Raw genomic sequence first — 14411 nt, forward strand, 5'->3', positions numbered from 1 at the left:
TACTAAGAGGAGTATAGTGTTCGAAACATATGCTCTCATGCTAAACCAAATCTAATGTGAGTTGAGAGAAATCGTGTTCCGAATAGATACTTGCTAGCAAGAGACGCAGTTCTTCTTCGCTGTGAGAGATTTGATTCGGACTGGAGAGTTAGCATTACTTGTTCCTCATGTAATGTTACCGTTGTGCTCAAAATCCAACTATTGGATACGTGTCGGTTGGATATTGACTAATTGTCATGTTTAAAAATGGTCTTTTCTCCCTCGGGAAGACCATGGTATAAATAGCCCACCCCGTCCAACGTGCATCGTGGGCTGCTTCGTGTGATTCCGAGAAGATTGTGTGAGCACCCTCTCCCGAGTGATTTGAGTTCAAAGTCCACAGAGAGAAAAAATCCAGAGCCGAAAAATTAGATAGTGGTTTAGCATCACCGGTATCTAAGTTTCGTACGATTCACCTATTACTCTAGAGAGCTATGAAGTCTCTAGACGGTTAGATGACAAGTCTTTCAGTGACCAAGAGTAATTATGATTCACGAAGACAAAGTCTGTGAAGGTTTGAAGATTAACTCAAGCATCTACCACAGAGTGATCGATGCTGGTTGACGAATCAGTTGTCAAGGAGAATAGGACAAAACCATAGACTGAATATCCCTTTGGATGTCATCAAGCACGAGCCATTATAGGTGATGCACAATCTCCCGGGCTATCATCACTTGACAGAAACACTGATATGACCAATCTTTCCACTCTCTTGGAATTCCCAGAGTTTTTGGAATCTCAAAGAAACAACAAATTTATCGATGTCCATGCCATACATCGCCGGTGTTGGTTTTGGCATAGTCAACAGAGGACACTCCTGGGACACGTGTGTTGCCATATCACAATAAATACATACGTCAACAATGCAATCAATTGCATAACGCCTACTTTCTATGCATGCAAAACTTGAGACTTTTGGATAAATTGGCATGAGCGATTCCCTTTGACTACCAGCAAACCATGGTGCAATAAACATGAGTTTCAAGAGATAGAGAACCATTACCACGCCTACCGTGGGAGGCAATGGACATTGCTTGATGGAGAGGATCGGCTGCAACTGCTAAGATTCTTTCTTGCCCTGCTGGCGTGCTCCTGATTAACGAAGTGCAGTTCTTCCCATGTGCCTAGGTCAGCAGGGCTGCTCCTCTTCCTTGTCTTCTATCTCTAGAGCATTGCCACAAACAGGAAGTGGCAAGAGCGAGGAGAGGAGACAGTGGAGTGTGGTGTTGATGGGAGGGCATGTATGTAAATGACTATGACTCAAGTGCAGATTGTAGGTCTTCTCGTTGTTAGTAAGAACCACAAAGCACATTAGTAAAAACAGAACCACGATCCTCTCCAGAAAATAATAAGAAAACCACACCAATACATATATTATATCAAGTTTACAAGCATCATTTATTCATCACAATTACATATCATAACAGTAATAATAGTCAAACATGAATCCACACGATAGAATGATAAAGTACAAATATATTGGCCAACATGATGTCCTATAGGGACGAATGTGAACAGAGCAACCTTTCTCCGTTATTATCAAATCCATATTCTTAGTTTTTCCCTTTTACTTCGGCGATTCCTTTTAGTCCTTTGGGTCCAGCGATTCGTTTTCGTCCTCCATACCATCAGCTGATGCTCCGTTGATGTTGCCCAAGTACTTTACGTGGAAATTTTGGGTGCCACAGTCGTTCATGCCCTAGTGAAGGAAAGAAACGACATGTCAGGATCATTGGGTCGGGACATATATATGTTTGCTACGTAATGATAGGGAGAGAAGTTGGGTCGTGGGACCGTGGGAGGGAGGTACCTGTTCCGCTGAAGAAGGACCGTGGGAGGGAGGTACCTGTTCCGCTGAAGAAGGGATCGCAGGGTTTTTGTCTTCACAAGTAAACCTGAATTTCTTTAAGTTGAAAGAGAGATATGAGATTACATTCAACTAATACGCTTCAATTTTGAGTCGTGAGTAGAAAATATTGGTGACCAAGCTCACACTGCCAAGATCCCCAAACGCAATGGTAACGTTAACGTTGCACGACATGACAGATGCTTCCATTGGAGCTCTACCATCACCGGAGGCAATGAAAATATCAATCCCCTTTAGGATGTTTACTATTAAGCCATGGAATTTTTCGCGCAGTTGGATATAATCTGCATGTTACGTATGGACGATTGTATTAGATTAACTATAGTATAAAAACAAGGTGCAACACTTAGCTGCAATAATATAGATAAAGAGGTTTCGGTGTGTACACTATGGGAGCGATCTCTTCGATTGTCCAAAAATAATATAGTGATGCTGAAATTGGAACCCATGCGAATTTCAGAATGTTTCTTACTTTTGGTGGAATGGCTTACTATTACTTGATCAAGTGGCAAAGGTGGATTTTCGATGACAATTTTATCCGACAAATCCTGGTCTTTCGGCAGAGTTGACTTATTAGGTTCAGTTCCCATTGCACCACCTTTGGCATATCCAGTAATTAATTAATGAACAAATTAATGTGAAACACAAACTCTGCAGGAGAGGTTATCCTCTTAAATTCAAGTAGGGAAAGTAATGGTTGAACCCCAGCTCGGTGCAGCCACGCTACACCCCCGCAAAAAAACATATCAAAATATTTAAAAAAAGTGAAATTTTGTGGGAATGATTATGAACAAATGTTATAGATGGTTGCAAAATTTGGTGCTTAAATGACATCCGGGAGCTCTGCACACAAAAAATTACAAGTTGTGTTCAAACAGCGCACCTACATTTTGGGTAATTTTCAGTAAAAAAAATTTGTACAGAGCTCCTCGGATGTCATTTGACCACCTAACTTTGCAAGCATCTATAACATTTTCATCATAGTTCTTACAAAATTTCAGATCTTTTTGAAATGTTTTGCTATGTTTTATTGCGTGGGTGTAGAGTGGGTGCACCGAGCTGGGGTGTAGAACAACCACTTCATCGAATTATGCTTTAGTTCGACAATTTCGTATGACCCCAAAAGTCACAAAGCTATGGACCACTGCACCTTACACCACATTCAGAATTAGGCAGGAAAATAAACATTGAAGAGAATCAGTTTTATTGGCAAAACAAGCAACATGGACTCGATAGAAGGAAAATTTCTCTTAACCACGTTTTAATAGCAGGTAGGAACAACACTAACAATGGAAAAACAAATAAAAATCTGAATCTTTCGGGCGAGAGGGCCGTTTTAACATACCAAATATGATAAATTTTTGGGTCAACAGAAGTTTACATTACTTTGTATATTTGATTGATGATAGCAAACTAGCCACTTAGAAAACCCAACAAATATAATCAGGCATTAGCCATATGTAAAATAGAAGATATGGAACTATTCCAGTTTTCCAGATTTTCTCCGCTCAACCACATCCAAAAATTAGAATCCCCAATTTCACAGCGAAGCTAGCCTTCATCCTCATATATACCATGAAGTGCAACATGAGACGATTTGATACGGGTATATCTTTATGAACAATCTTGGGAAAACAAAGATGCTAGTTCTCATTATTTACTTACCTTTTGTGGAATGGCTCACTATATTACTTGTATTTATAGCTTTGCAACAGTACTATGTTCGCAAGATAAGCTATCTGCTATCAATAGAAACTATCAGTATGACGTACTCACCGGCAATCTCTGTTGTTGCTTCGTCTTCATTATTACTAGTCACATCCTCGTCATTCAACGGAGTAAACTCATCAGGTTGGGCGCCTGCAGGCAACCATACCCAGTAATTAATGAAGGAAAAAAAAAGGTGTAACACGAACTCTGCTCGGGAGGTTACATCAAAGTATGCTTTAGTTCAACAATTTCATATGATCATCAGCCAAGACAATAGCATTGCGATAACAACAGTCTTTCCAAAATGAAGTACTTTACTAGAGCGATGTACGTTTTCCACTACTTCAAATAGATATTATGCAGCAAGATGCATGATTCATGAAATTTAACCCTGGTAACGAAAGTTGAGCAAGACACTTGTTGCAAATAATCTGATTCGAGAGAAGCATCTAGAAATTTACAGTACTACTTCTCACTATGAAGCAGTAGTGATCTAAACGCTCTTATATTAGTTTAAAGAGGGAGTACAAACATTTTCCTCTTCGCCGGATATGAATTACTTACCTTTGGCTTCCCGTGTTGCTCGATTTGCACCTATACGCATCTGTGGCTTGCTAGGTGCACCGCTCAACATGGTCCTCTGAGTTAGTAACACTGGCACCTGTAGATCGACTGCGTTTGCTGGGAAGGGAGATACGGTGGTGTATATATATGAAGGCTTACTACGAGAACGGAGCAGTGGCTCAGTGGCTCAGTATATGTTTCTTTTTTCCTCAGAACGATGGTTATATGATGCTTAGAGGCCAAGTATGCTACTGTCAGGATTCACCTTTAGCCAATTTTCGGAGCAATTAATTTTTCTAACAACATAAATTCATTGTGCTGCACCTTTAGGCAAAGGAGATGATGAAGCTTTTGTCAGACTTTTTCCCTCGGACAGCCTCACCGTGTTTGCGCTTTCGATTGCACGCCAGACTTAAAAATCTATAGCCTAGATCAATGTGCCGAGGTGATTTCTCGGATGGTTCTCATCGTGAGCACTGGCTATGCTAGTAGTATTGGATAGTCCACTCGCATCGGAGACGGCCATGCGTACAGTGTGTGAGCCCACTCGCATGCACGCTCGATTGAAAACCAAAAGCAACATGAACCAAAGGCCGTTAGCTGCGGTCCCATCTTAGGTGCTCAAGTGGAAGTGTGCATCTAGCTTTATGGACAGTTTTGATGGTTAAGGGCATCTCCCACGGCGACCCGCAAATTTCCTCCCGCATTCGTTCGCCACAGGCCGCCGTCCAACACTGTCTGCATACATTTAATTACTTTATGAATCAATGGGAAGAAATTCGTGCAAACACGGGGAATTTCATACCCGGTGTCCCGTTGATTGATTGTTATGTATGGCGCAAGCGCAAGTTCTGGTCTATATGTGTGATACCCCTGTTGTTATTGGGAATTCGCCTAACGAGAGCTTGCCATGTTTAGATGCTATTCTAGTCGTTCTTAAGTTGACATGCCTGGAACTTATAATTTGTGTTACGTTACTTGCGAGTACATTATTGTATTCACACCAGCGTTGTTATACCAGAATTTAGTCGAGGAACTCTGTAAAGAAGATGTCATTGGGATAGTGCGAGGATCCGTAGCCCATGCAGATGCCTGTGGAGTGGAGCCGCTCAAGTTCGGTGCCTTAGTTTACGTCTTTTGTTGCAATATAAAGAACCATCGATTATCTTACGCTTGGTAATAACAAAAAATCATGCCAAGATGAGCCTGTGACCCATTTGTAGCCCTTTGGTCAAGTTTGTGTATTGATTACCATATTTTCTTGAATTAAATATGCATATCCACATATCATGGGGCGCAACCTTAGCCCAGTGGTGCAAAGGTGGGGATACATTGAGATTCTTCCGTTTGTGGGATCAAGAACCTACGAGTCCTATGATGGAGCGCCCGATCCCCATGATTTCTTGAAGAACTTACGCCCCAGGGATAAAAGCTACCGGGACAAATGCAAAGCTCCCCTTAGGGAAAGGTAGGGAGGCTGCCCTACCTTGATTTTTTTTAAAAAAAAATTCTTATGCACGTGTTTTTTCTGAACAATTTGGGTGGTTGTACGTAAAAAAGCGACTTTGTATGAGAAAGGTATGCTTGTTTTAGTAAACATTGCGCAAAATCGATCCGAAACCAAAAAATACTAGATCTAGTCTAGTCGGAAACCAAGTCTTCTGTTGCAATAGCCAATTCTGAATCTAACAAAATCGAACTGTAAACATGTCATGGGTGTGGTATTTAAGGAGGCTTTGAGGGTACTTTGGGCGGCATATGGGGGAGTGGCCGAAACCAACTCTAGCTATGCAATAGATAACATTCTAAGGTTTTATTTTGGCTTGGTATATTTTATGGGCAAAAATTATATTTCTATTAGCTCAGTCAATATCTTTTAGCACTGATTTTACCATTGCTTAGATGAGCTATCTTCAGAGTTGTTTGGAATTCTCTTGCCTTGACTCTAGAGAATCATTTTGTGATTTAGCTGGCATTGCTTTTACTAATGGTTAGGAAAACAGTTATACGCGACAAAGATCATCAAGACTGAGTTGCGCAGAAAGATGTTTGTGATGGCTTCCTGACAACTTGAGTAGAGTGTCATTCATATGTTTTTAGGTTTTCAAATGGCTTTATCAACAACATTATGGAAGATTTTCAAAAAATATATGAGTAGAACCCCAAAACATATGAATGAAACTTTACTCTTTTATTGTGGTCTACTCTTTTATTGTGCCAGCGAGAACCTTGGGAGGTAGTCTAGGAGCAGATGCAGATTGTGGTGTACATCAGTGGCATCTAGAAGATGGTGGGTCGTGTCCTGGGTTCATGGTTCGTGAATGACAGGTATGGTTTTCTCCTCCGATGTCTTAGTCGTGTGGGGGTGCCAGATCTGGAGTTTGATGGCGTGTCTGGGGTGTTGCCCCGATTTGATTCGTTTCAACGGTAATGGTTTCGTCTTTGACGAGCCACCTGGGAGGTGCGCAAAGTGGCATATCAGCAATGAAGTCGCGTCGACTCGGGTGTGGAGATGATCCATCATTTTTTTTCTTTGGTGACTGCTGTGGTGGTGTCAGAGACAGGTGGTGGACTTCAGTGTCAAGCTTAGAGTAAGTTTCAGTCTTGTTTGTAATTTTACTTGTTGGCTAGTTTTCCTTTATGCAAAGGCTAACATTTTGCTATCTTTTTAGTTTTGACAGGTCGATATGTACATGACTTGACTTGTACTCAGTGTGTGCAAAAAAAACAAACAAGTATGCTACTGTACAGTGTGTGCACCCAGAAAGGTAAATATTGTCTAAGGTGTGGTGGCCTTCCTAACCTACTTTACAACACAAAGAATCAGAAATTATATATTAGGTAATTCGAGACTCATGGTACTCGTGATTACGTCCTCTTTTGTACAAGCAATGTAAATTCATTGTGCTGCACCTTCCCGCGAAGGTGAGGATGAAGCCTTTTTCTACTTTTCCCCTCCCTCGGACAGCCATAGGTTACGTGTTAGCCCTTTCGTTTGCACGCCGGACTTAAAAACTAGGTAGATCAATGAGGCGTGCTGCTTTCTCGGATGGTTCTCGTGATGCTGTGACATGCAGGTATTGATAGTACGTGCCGCTGGAAAGTTGAATCCTTTGCAGTCCACTAGCATGTACGTCCTTTTTTTTGTTGTTGTTAAGTATCCACTTCTTTAGACAACGCCTTCGCTCTTGTTTCCCTCGGGCGGCGGTACAATGTGAGCCCACTAGCATGCACGCTCGATTGAAAAACTAAAACACACGATGATACGTGCGTTGCTGTAGAGGGCCAAATGAATGGATCATGTGAAAATTGGTTTAACTTGGGACCGCGGTCCTTCCGAGGGGTTGAAAATATATCTAGCTTTATAGTCAGTTTTGATGGTTAATGACAACCCATATGCTCATCTAATGCTTAAAATTAAGTGTAAGCAGAATGTTTATTTTGACTCGAACGGCAGGTGCTCTGCCTTTTCATTTAAGGGTAGGAATGTACATAAGAGGGGGCAGTCGTCAAAATAATTACAACGCTACTCACAGCAAGTCTAAGTCAGCTTTGATTAGAGAAGCCACACCGTCCGCCGAGGTAGACTTGGCGTTGAGGACCCTCCTGTTCCGCTCATTCCAAATGTGCCAAGCGAAATAAGTAGCGGCGGCGGCCTGCACTTTATTGCGCTGGGACCAAACACTCCACCAATGAGAGATGGACTGAACGTTAGCAGGCAGGGAAGGGTAGCACAAGGGGCGTGCCAAGCTTAGCTTGTTCCAAACAGCCTTGGAAAAAAAGGCATGTGTTGAGGTGGTGGAGTGCAGTTTCAGGGAGTTGGAGGCAGAGAGAACACGTCGCGTTCTCGTAGCCTGTCAGTGGTCGGGAGTCTGTTTTCAGCCAAGGTCCAAAGAAAAAACCTCACCTTTCTTTCAATCTTGAGCCTCCAGATCAGGTTAGCATCAGGCTTGGCAATAGGACCAATCAACTGACAGGAATATGCAGACTTGGCCGTGTATTTCTTGTCCTCGTCCAGATCCAATCAATGGTATCTCTTGTTTCAGATGAGTTGACACTCTGAATCTTCTCCCACAAAAGCAGAAAGGAGTGTAGATCATCATGGGAGCTGATTCTTTCAAGCCCCTTCATCCACTTCCTGTCATGCATGGCTTGAGCCACAGTGTAGTTTTTCCTGCACGCCAGCTTGAATTGGGAGGGTGCAAGGTCACGTGGTGCTGCCCCATCCAACCACTTTGACTTCCAGAAACTTGCAGTTTGCCCATTTCCAAGGTGAATGTTGCTGGAGGCATGAAAGAGCTGCATATCAGCTTCAGAGCAGGGGAGTTTCATTCCAAACCAGGGCCTAGGTTGGCATTGCCACGCGAAGCAGGCCCACCGCAGCCGTGGAGATCTACTAAAAGAGGAGAGGTTTTTTATGCCCAGTCCACCGTACTTTTTTGGTGAGCAAACCAGCTACCAGTTGACTGCACAACTCCCACATGTGGACTCCTCCACACTGCCCTTTCATAGAAAACTTCTCCTCAGCTTGTCGATCCTCTTGGTCAGCCACTTGCTAGGAGCGAACAAGGTCAAAAGATAGGTGGTGATAGAGGTGAGGACTGAGCTGATCAACGTTAGCCTTCCCGCTTTGTTCATGAGCTTTCCTTTCCATCCTGCCAGTTCCGCAGCTATCTTTTGTCAATCAGAATTGGAGGTCGGCATGCCTAAGTTGTGCAGGCTAAGTGGTAGTCCGAGATATTTGCAAGGGAAAGAGTCAGTTGTTCCCGCGAACTCGGAGAGCACTTCATTAGTTGCCAGCTCATCACAACAGATAGGGAAAGCCGAGGACTTGTTGAAGTTGGTGTAGAGTCTAGAGATTCTCCCAAAAGCTTCCAGGATTGCTTGTGTGGCCATCATCTCGGACTTGCACGGGTTCAGAAGGAGGGCAGCATCATCGGCATAAAGGCTTACTCCGATGGAGGCCAAAATGTGCGTGATAGGCTTCAAGATCCCTGCTTCAGTTGCAGACGCGAAGATACGTTGTAGTGGCTCTATAGCAAGCTGGAACAAAAAGGCGAATGTTACCTTTCCAGAATATCCACTGAACTCAAAATGGTGCTCCACTAGCAGGAAACGGGCCATTAGTCCCGGTTTCAAAGGGCCTTTAGTCCCGGTTCTGCAACTGAGACTAATCAATCGGGACTAAAGCCCCCCACATGTCCCGGTCGTGTTACGAACCATGACTAAAGGTGCTTCATGTGGCCGCTGCGGGGCGCCGAGGCAGGAGGACCTTTAGTCTAGGTTCGTGATAGCAACCGGGACTAAAAGGCAGCCACGCGTCAACACCTGCCAAGTGCTGGGATTTTTTAAGGAGGTGTTATGGGTTTTGGAGGTTTTAGGGGTTTCATATTGTGTTTCCCGCTTTTCTTTTTGTGTTTACCATTCAATTTTTTTACATTTAGGGTTTCATTTTTATTTTATGTTTTCCATTCAACTCGACGCTAGCTACTACATATAGCAATGAAGGAACCATTAATTACACAACATCGTCATGAACATATATAGAGAGAAATGACCTCTCTTTCTCCGTGCTTGGTCGAACCACAAGTTTTCGTCTATCTATTCGACGCTACTACATATAATACACGATCATGCATATATACAATATAACATCTCTTACGAGCCCTAACATTATCTACCAAAATCGCATTGCAATTTTCGATGGTATTCTCCGTCTGTAGGTATGACGTGCTCAACAAAGAATCCCGCCAACTCCTCTTGAATTCCTCATATGCGATAATTTGGTAGGAGTTCATCCCGCTTCTGCCAGATCTAATTTAAAGAAGGGGGTCTATTATGATAACACCCTTAAGACCTTATTCTGCTAACACCCCGAACCAAACCGGCACAACAAAGAAACAAAAGCGCCCGCTCCCCACACCCTGCCATGTCAAACCACCACCCCGACCCGCAGTGTCCTCGCCCCCACTACCTTCCATGGCCGGCGCGCCCCAACCCACTCCAACCGCCGGCCGGTTCTCATCCACCTACCAAGGCCGGCACGGCCCCAACCCCCTCCCATGGTCGCGCGCACCCACCTATCTCCCCATGGCCGGCGCGCACCCAACCCCCTCGGCTGCCACCGACGACGGATCCAGGACCCTTACCACCGGATCCGCCATCGTCTGGATCCGCATGACCGCGTCCCAACCTTCGACGGGGCCCCGTCGCTGCTCTTACCCCGACCATGGACCTGCGCCTCCACCGCCCCCCGGTGCGGCCTCAACCACCGGATCCAGCCGCCACCGGCCCCCGGCGCGGCCTCACCCGCCCGATCCGGCCGCCACCGCCCCCCTACGACCACTACCGGAGCCCCTCCGCGTGAGATTTGGCCGCCCGCGATCGCGGATCCTTGCCGTCGCGCCGGCGGATGACTCAGGTAATTTCTCCTTCTTCCCCCTTCTCCTCGCTCGTCACTTCCCTCTCTGTTGTTTCCTCGAATAATTCCCAACGCCTCCTCTATTTTGTAGGTCCGGCAGCACTCCTTGCATCAACGAAGAAGGTGAAATCGCAGTAGTGCAGCTCACCCCGTCCGGTGTTTTTTGGGTTCAATTGCAGGTCACTACGTCCACATCGTTGGTGCTTCGGGGGGCGACCTGCAGTTAGCCCCCTACCCTTAGTGTCCTAGCGGCCACCATGAGCGGGCGACTGCACCCATCATCAGCACGGAGAATTGGTCCTCCGACGAGTGTGCGTGCAGTACCCTTTAGGGGTGAGGCACTTGCTTTTTGGCTGTCGACACCTCCATCTCCCAGTTTTGGCTGTTGACGGAGACCATCGGTCAAGTTCGCCTCCTCCTATGCCTTCTACTGCTGCTCTGAGTGGGCATGCAGATCCTGCAGCGCTCCAGCCCGCCATGCACAGCTCGTGCGCACGCATGATGCGATTCGGTGCTAGTGCACTCGCAGTCTTTTTTGCATGCAACTGCAGTATGTTTCGACTCCGCGTGCAGTGAAGTTCGGGCGAGCCGTGATGGCAGAAAAAGGAAGGAAATTAAGTGGGTCAGTTCACTTCTTTGGAAAAAGGAACATAATTAAAACCCCACTTGCAGACGAGACAACAATCCGCAAAGCATCATGCGCATGCAGTTCCTTTTGTATATGCTTGCAATGCGGTGTGTGTATGTGTGCAGTACACCCCCATCGCTCATTTTGTGTGGCAGCTCATTACCCCTTCGTATGAAGTGCGTCGTGTGTCTCAAAATTCAGTCGACTACATTAACATTTGCAGTGCGTTTGGTCCTTGGATGTGGTTCATTTTTGAGAGTGATGCTGTTCACTTACGACGCGACATGGAAGTACGAAAATTTAGCGAAACAACATGATAGTAATGCGGTTCACTTCGACATATGTCGCCGTCCACTTGCCCTTGTACCCGCGGTACACTCTTGTTCATAAAAAATGTTGAAAAAAACTCACAAAAACTCGTGTGACAAAGTTTACTCCCGACAAAGGAAACCATGAAGTTCACTTGACTGTCTGATGCAGTGCGATTTTCTGTCTAAAAGCAGTGCGTTCATATTTTTTTTGAAAAAAGCTAACAAAAACTCGTGTGACATAGTTTACTCCCGACAAAGGAAACGATGAAGTTCACTTGACTGTCTGATGCAGTCTGATTTTCTATCTAAAGCAGTGCGTTCATAAAAAATGTTGAAAAAAACTCACAAAAACTCGTGTGACAAAGTTTACTCCCGACAAAGGAAACCATGAAGTTCACTTGATTGTCTGATGCAGTGCGATTTTCTGTCTAAAAGCAGTATGTTCTTCTCTCTGATGCAGTTCCCTCGTCGATTTCGGTGTCGCGAAAAACAGTGTTCGCATTTCGGTAAAATCAAAACTGCTCTTAAACCGTAAGGAATTATAGGAAGTGTTCTACACGAAAAAGTTGCGCCTTGTTGATATCTTTCCAACGGCGTATCGTTTGGATCATTCCGACAAGCGGTTTGAATTTTTTTACGAAAAAACGGCCGCTGCCACTCGTCGTCCGCCGCACGATTTTCAAAATTAACTTAAAACCGTAAGGAATCTCAAAAACATTTTAACATATGAAAGTGGTGCCTCGTCCATAGCTTTTCAACGGTATATTACACGCGTCGTTTCAAAAAAGGTTAAAAAACTGGAGCGAAAACAGTACCGGAAATTTGATTTAAAAAAAAAACAAAGTTCCGCGATTTAGTAAATTTGAAACTGCTCTTAAACCGTAACGAATTAGAGAAAATAATAGATAAGAAAAAGATGTGCCATGGCGATATGTTTCCAATGGTGTATCATTTGCTTCATGCCGACGAGTGGTTTAGAAAAAGCGCAAAAAACGCTCGCTGCCACTTATCGTGCACCGCACCGTTTTCGAAACTCCTCTTAAACCGTGAGGAATCTGGAAAAGTGTTCAACATGGAGACGTTGCGCCTAATCCATAGCTTCTCAGCGGTATATTACACGCCTCGTCCCGATAAACGGTTAAAAAACTAGAGCAAAAAGGTACCAAAAACACCGCGTGCAGTTTTTTCCGAGCGAAGTTCACTCGCCTTAGTACTGCAGCACACTTGGTTCAAACAATGACGTGCACTTGCGTTGAACGTACATTGCGGAAGTGTTACAAAAATATTTATTCTGCTAATATTAGCAGAATATACCTGCTATATATATATAAAAAGGACAAATGTTCCTACAAGCAGGGGTAGTTACCACCACTTGCGTTTTGTATGCTGTATGTAGTATCTATCGAAACCGAGAGTATGTATGTGTAGTATGTAGTATATAACAATGATTAGGTAGTATATATACTAATTTTTAGGTAGTATGTACAATGTTTTGAGTATACTCTTTTTTACGTACAAATATGTACGTATTTCACAAATATAACAAAAATTATGGGCTCATATGCAATTTTTTCATGTAACTTGCTTTGAAATATCTTAGATATAGTATATGAACATATTTAAAATAATAAAATAGTATATATATAGTACCACATGGTAGTATATGAGATATGTGGGGTAACTACCACCGGATGGTAGGATGGATTATCCCTATAAAATAAATAAATATATATATATATATATATATATATATATATATATATATATATATATATATGGAACTCAGCACAATTGATGGTAATAAAATAAAATTGTGAATATTGTTTACGTACTTCAATTGTTGTGAAGATAAGCCCCGCTCACAGGTCGAGTGGCAAATGAACTCGCAAACGTAGTATTCACATAAATTATTCCCGCGTGCCTGCCACAAGCACTTTACGAGAATATAGTTCAATCAAAATGATAATCGAACTAGCTAGTACTACTTACTTTGGGGTGTTGAAATTGCAGCTCCTTTTTCCATTCACCCCTAACCTTGCTAGTGATCTTTTTCCAGACCCTGCCCGCCAAAGAAAAAGATTACTTGATATCAGGAAATGAACGAAAGTTGCCGATACAGTGCGGTAATGATTGAACTTACTTCTGGAGCATTTCACTCATGTCTGCCCACTCCTTAGGCTCTTTACGTCTCGAGTCCAAGACAATTACTAGTCCTGCGCCAAGCTGAATGGCTAGCAGAATAAAGTGGAAGATACGCACGCATAACTCATCAATTACACTTAACCTTGAGTAAGCGAAACAGAATATGCACAAGACAGTAACAGTGACTTGAAGTTGTAAGGAAAGAGTATTTCCCTTCTGTTCTATTGTCAAAGTAGCGCGTTTAGCAAGTTTTTCTCAGTTTCGTCGGGGTTCTTCTATACTGTATATTCATTTATGGTATTTGGGTTAATGAACCCAATGTCATAGATTTGTCCTCTTTTGCATTCGAGGATCTTCAATCTGCATAATATGGCGAGGATAATTATATATGCACTGAATGAACTGAGCTAGAGACTTAATTACAGAAAAAATACTTACAGACAATAGCAACTGACGATAGTTTTGTCGAGAGGGTCTTGATTGTATAACTGAAATAATTCTTCAAATTCAATGTACAACGCCTCGACTCCATTGAAGTAGTGCTCATCTTCAATTCCCACCAAGATACTGTCGGTCCCATCCTTGCAGGTTTTCAAGCACCAGTCATGGAATTTTCGCATCATCATTGATAGATGCGGGAGCTGCTCAGGTTTCATGCCAGGCTTCGCGTGCTCGTATCTGAAAGTTTCTACCTCAGCCATTTCAAACTGTACATAATCGCCTAAGTAA

General features: G+C 43.5%; 1 protein-coding gene across 2 annotated transcripts; it reads right to left on the bottom strand.

Moving 5' to 3' along the window:
* Window positions 1-1385: 1385 nt before the first annotated feature.
* Window positions 1386-4436, bottom strand: LOC123077115 (uncharacterized). Of its 2 annotated transcripts, none has more exons than XM_044499326.1 (5): window positions 4181-4436; window positions 3683-3766; window positions 2024-2190; window positions 1850-1942; window positions 1386-1738 (listed from the first exon to the last, which is right to left on the bottom strand). In XM_044499326.1, exons 1-5 carry the CDS (start codon window positions 4248-4250, stop codon window positions 1625-1627), a joined length of 528 nt encoding a protein of 175 aa, XP_044355261.1. In that variant the 5' UTR covers window positions 4251-4436; the 3' UTR covers window positions 1386-1624. The 2 variants fall into 2 exon arrangements, with proteins under 2 accessions (XP_044355261.1, XP_044355262.1); XM_044499327.1 differs by having other exon boundaries at window positions 2033-2190; window positions 4181-4435.
* Between the last annotated feature and the right edge of the window lie 9975 nt (window positions 4437-14411).

This window comes from Triticum aestivum, chromosome 3D, assembly GCF_018294505.1.
Source record: "Triticum aestivum cultivar Chinese Spring chromosome 3D, IWGSC CS RefSeq v2.1, whole genome shotgun sequence".
In the NCBI taxonomy this organism is placed as follows: Eukaryota; Viridiplantae; Streptophyta; class Magnoliopsida; order Poales; family Poaceae; genus Triticum; species Triticum aestivum.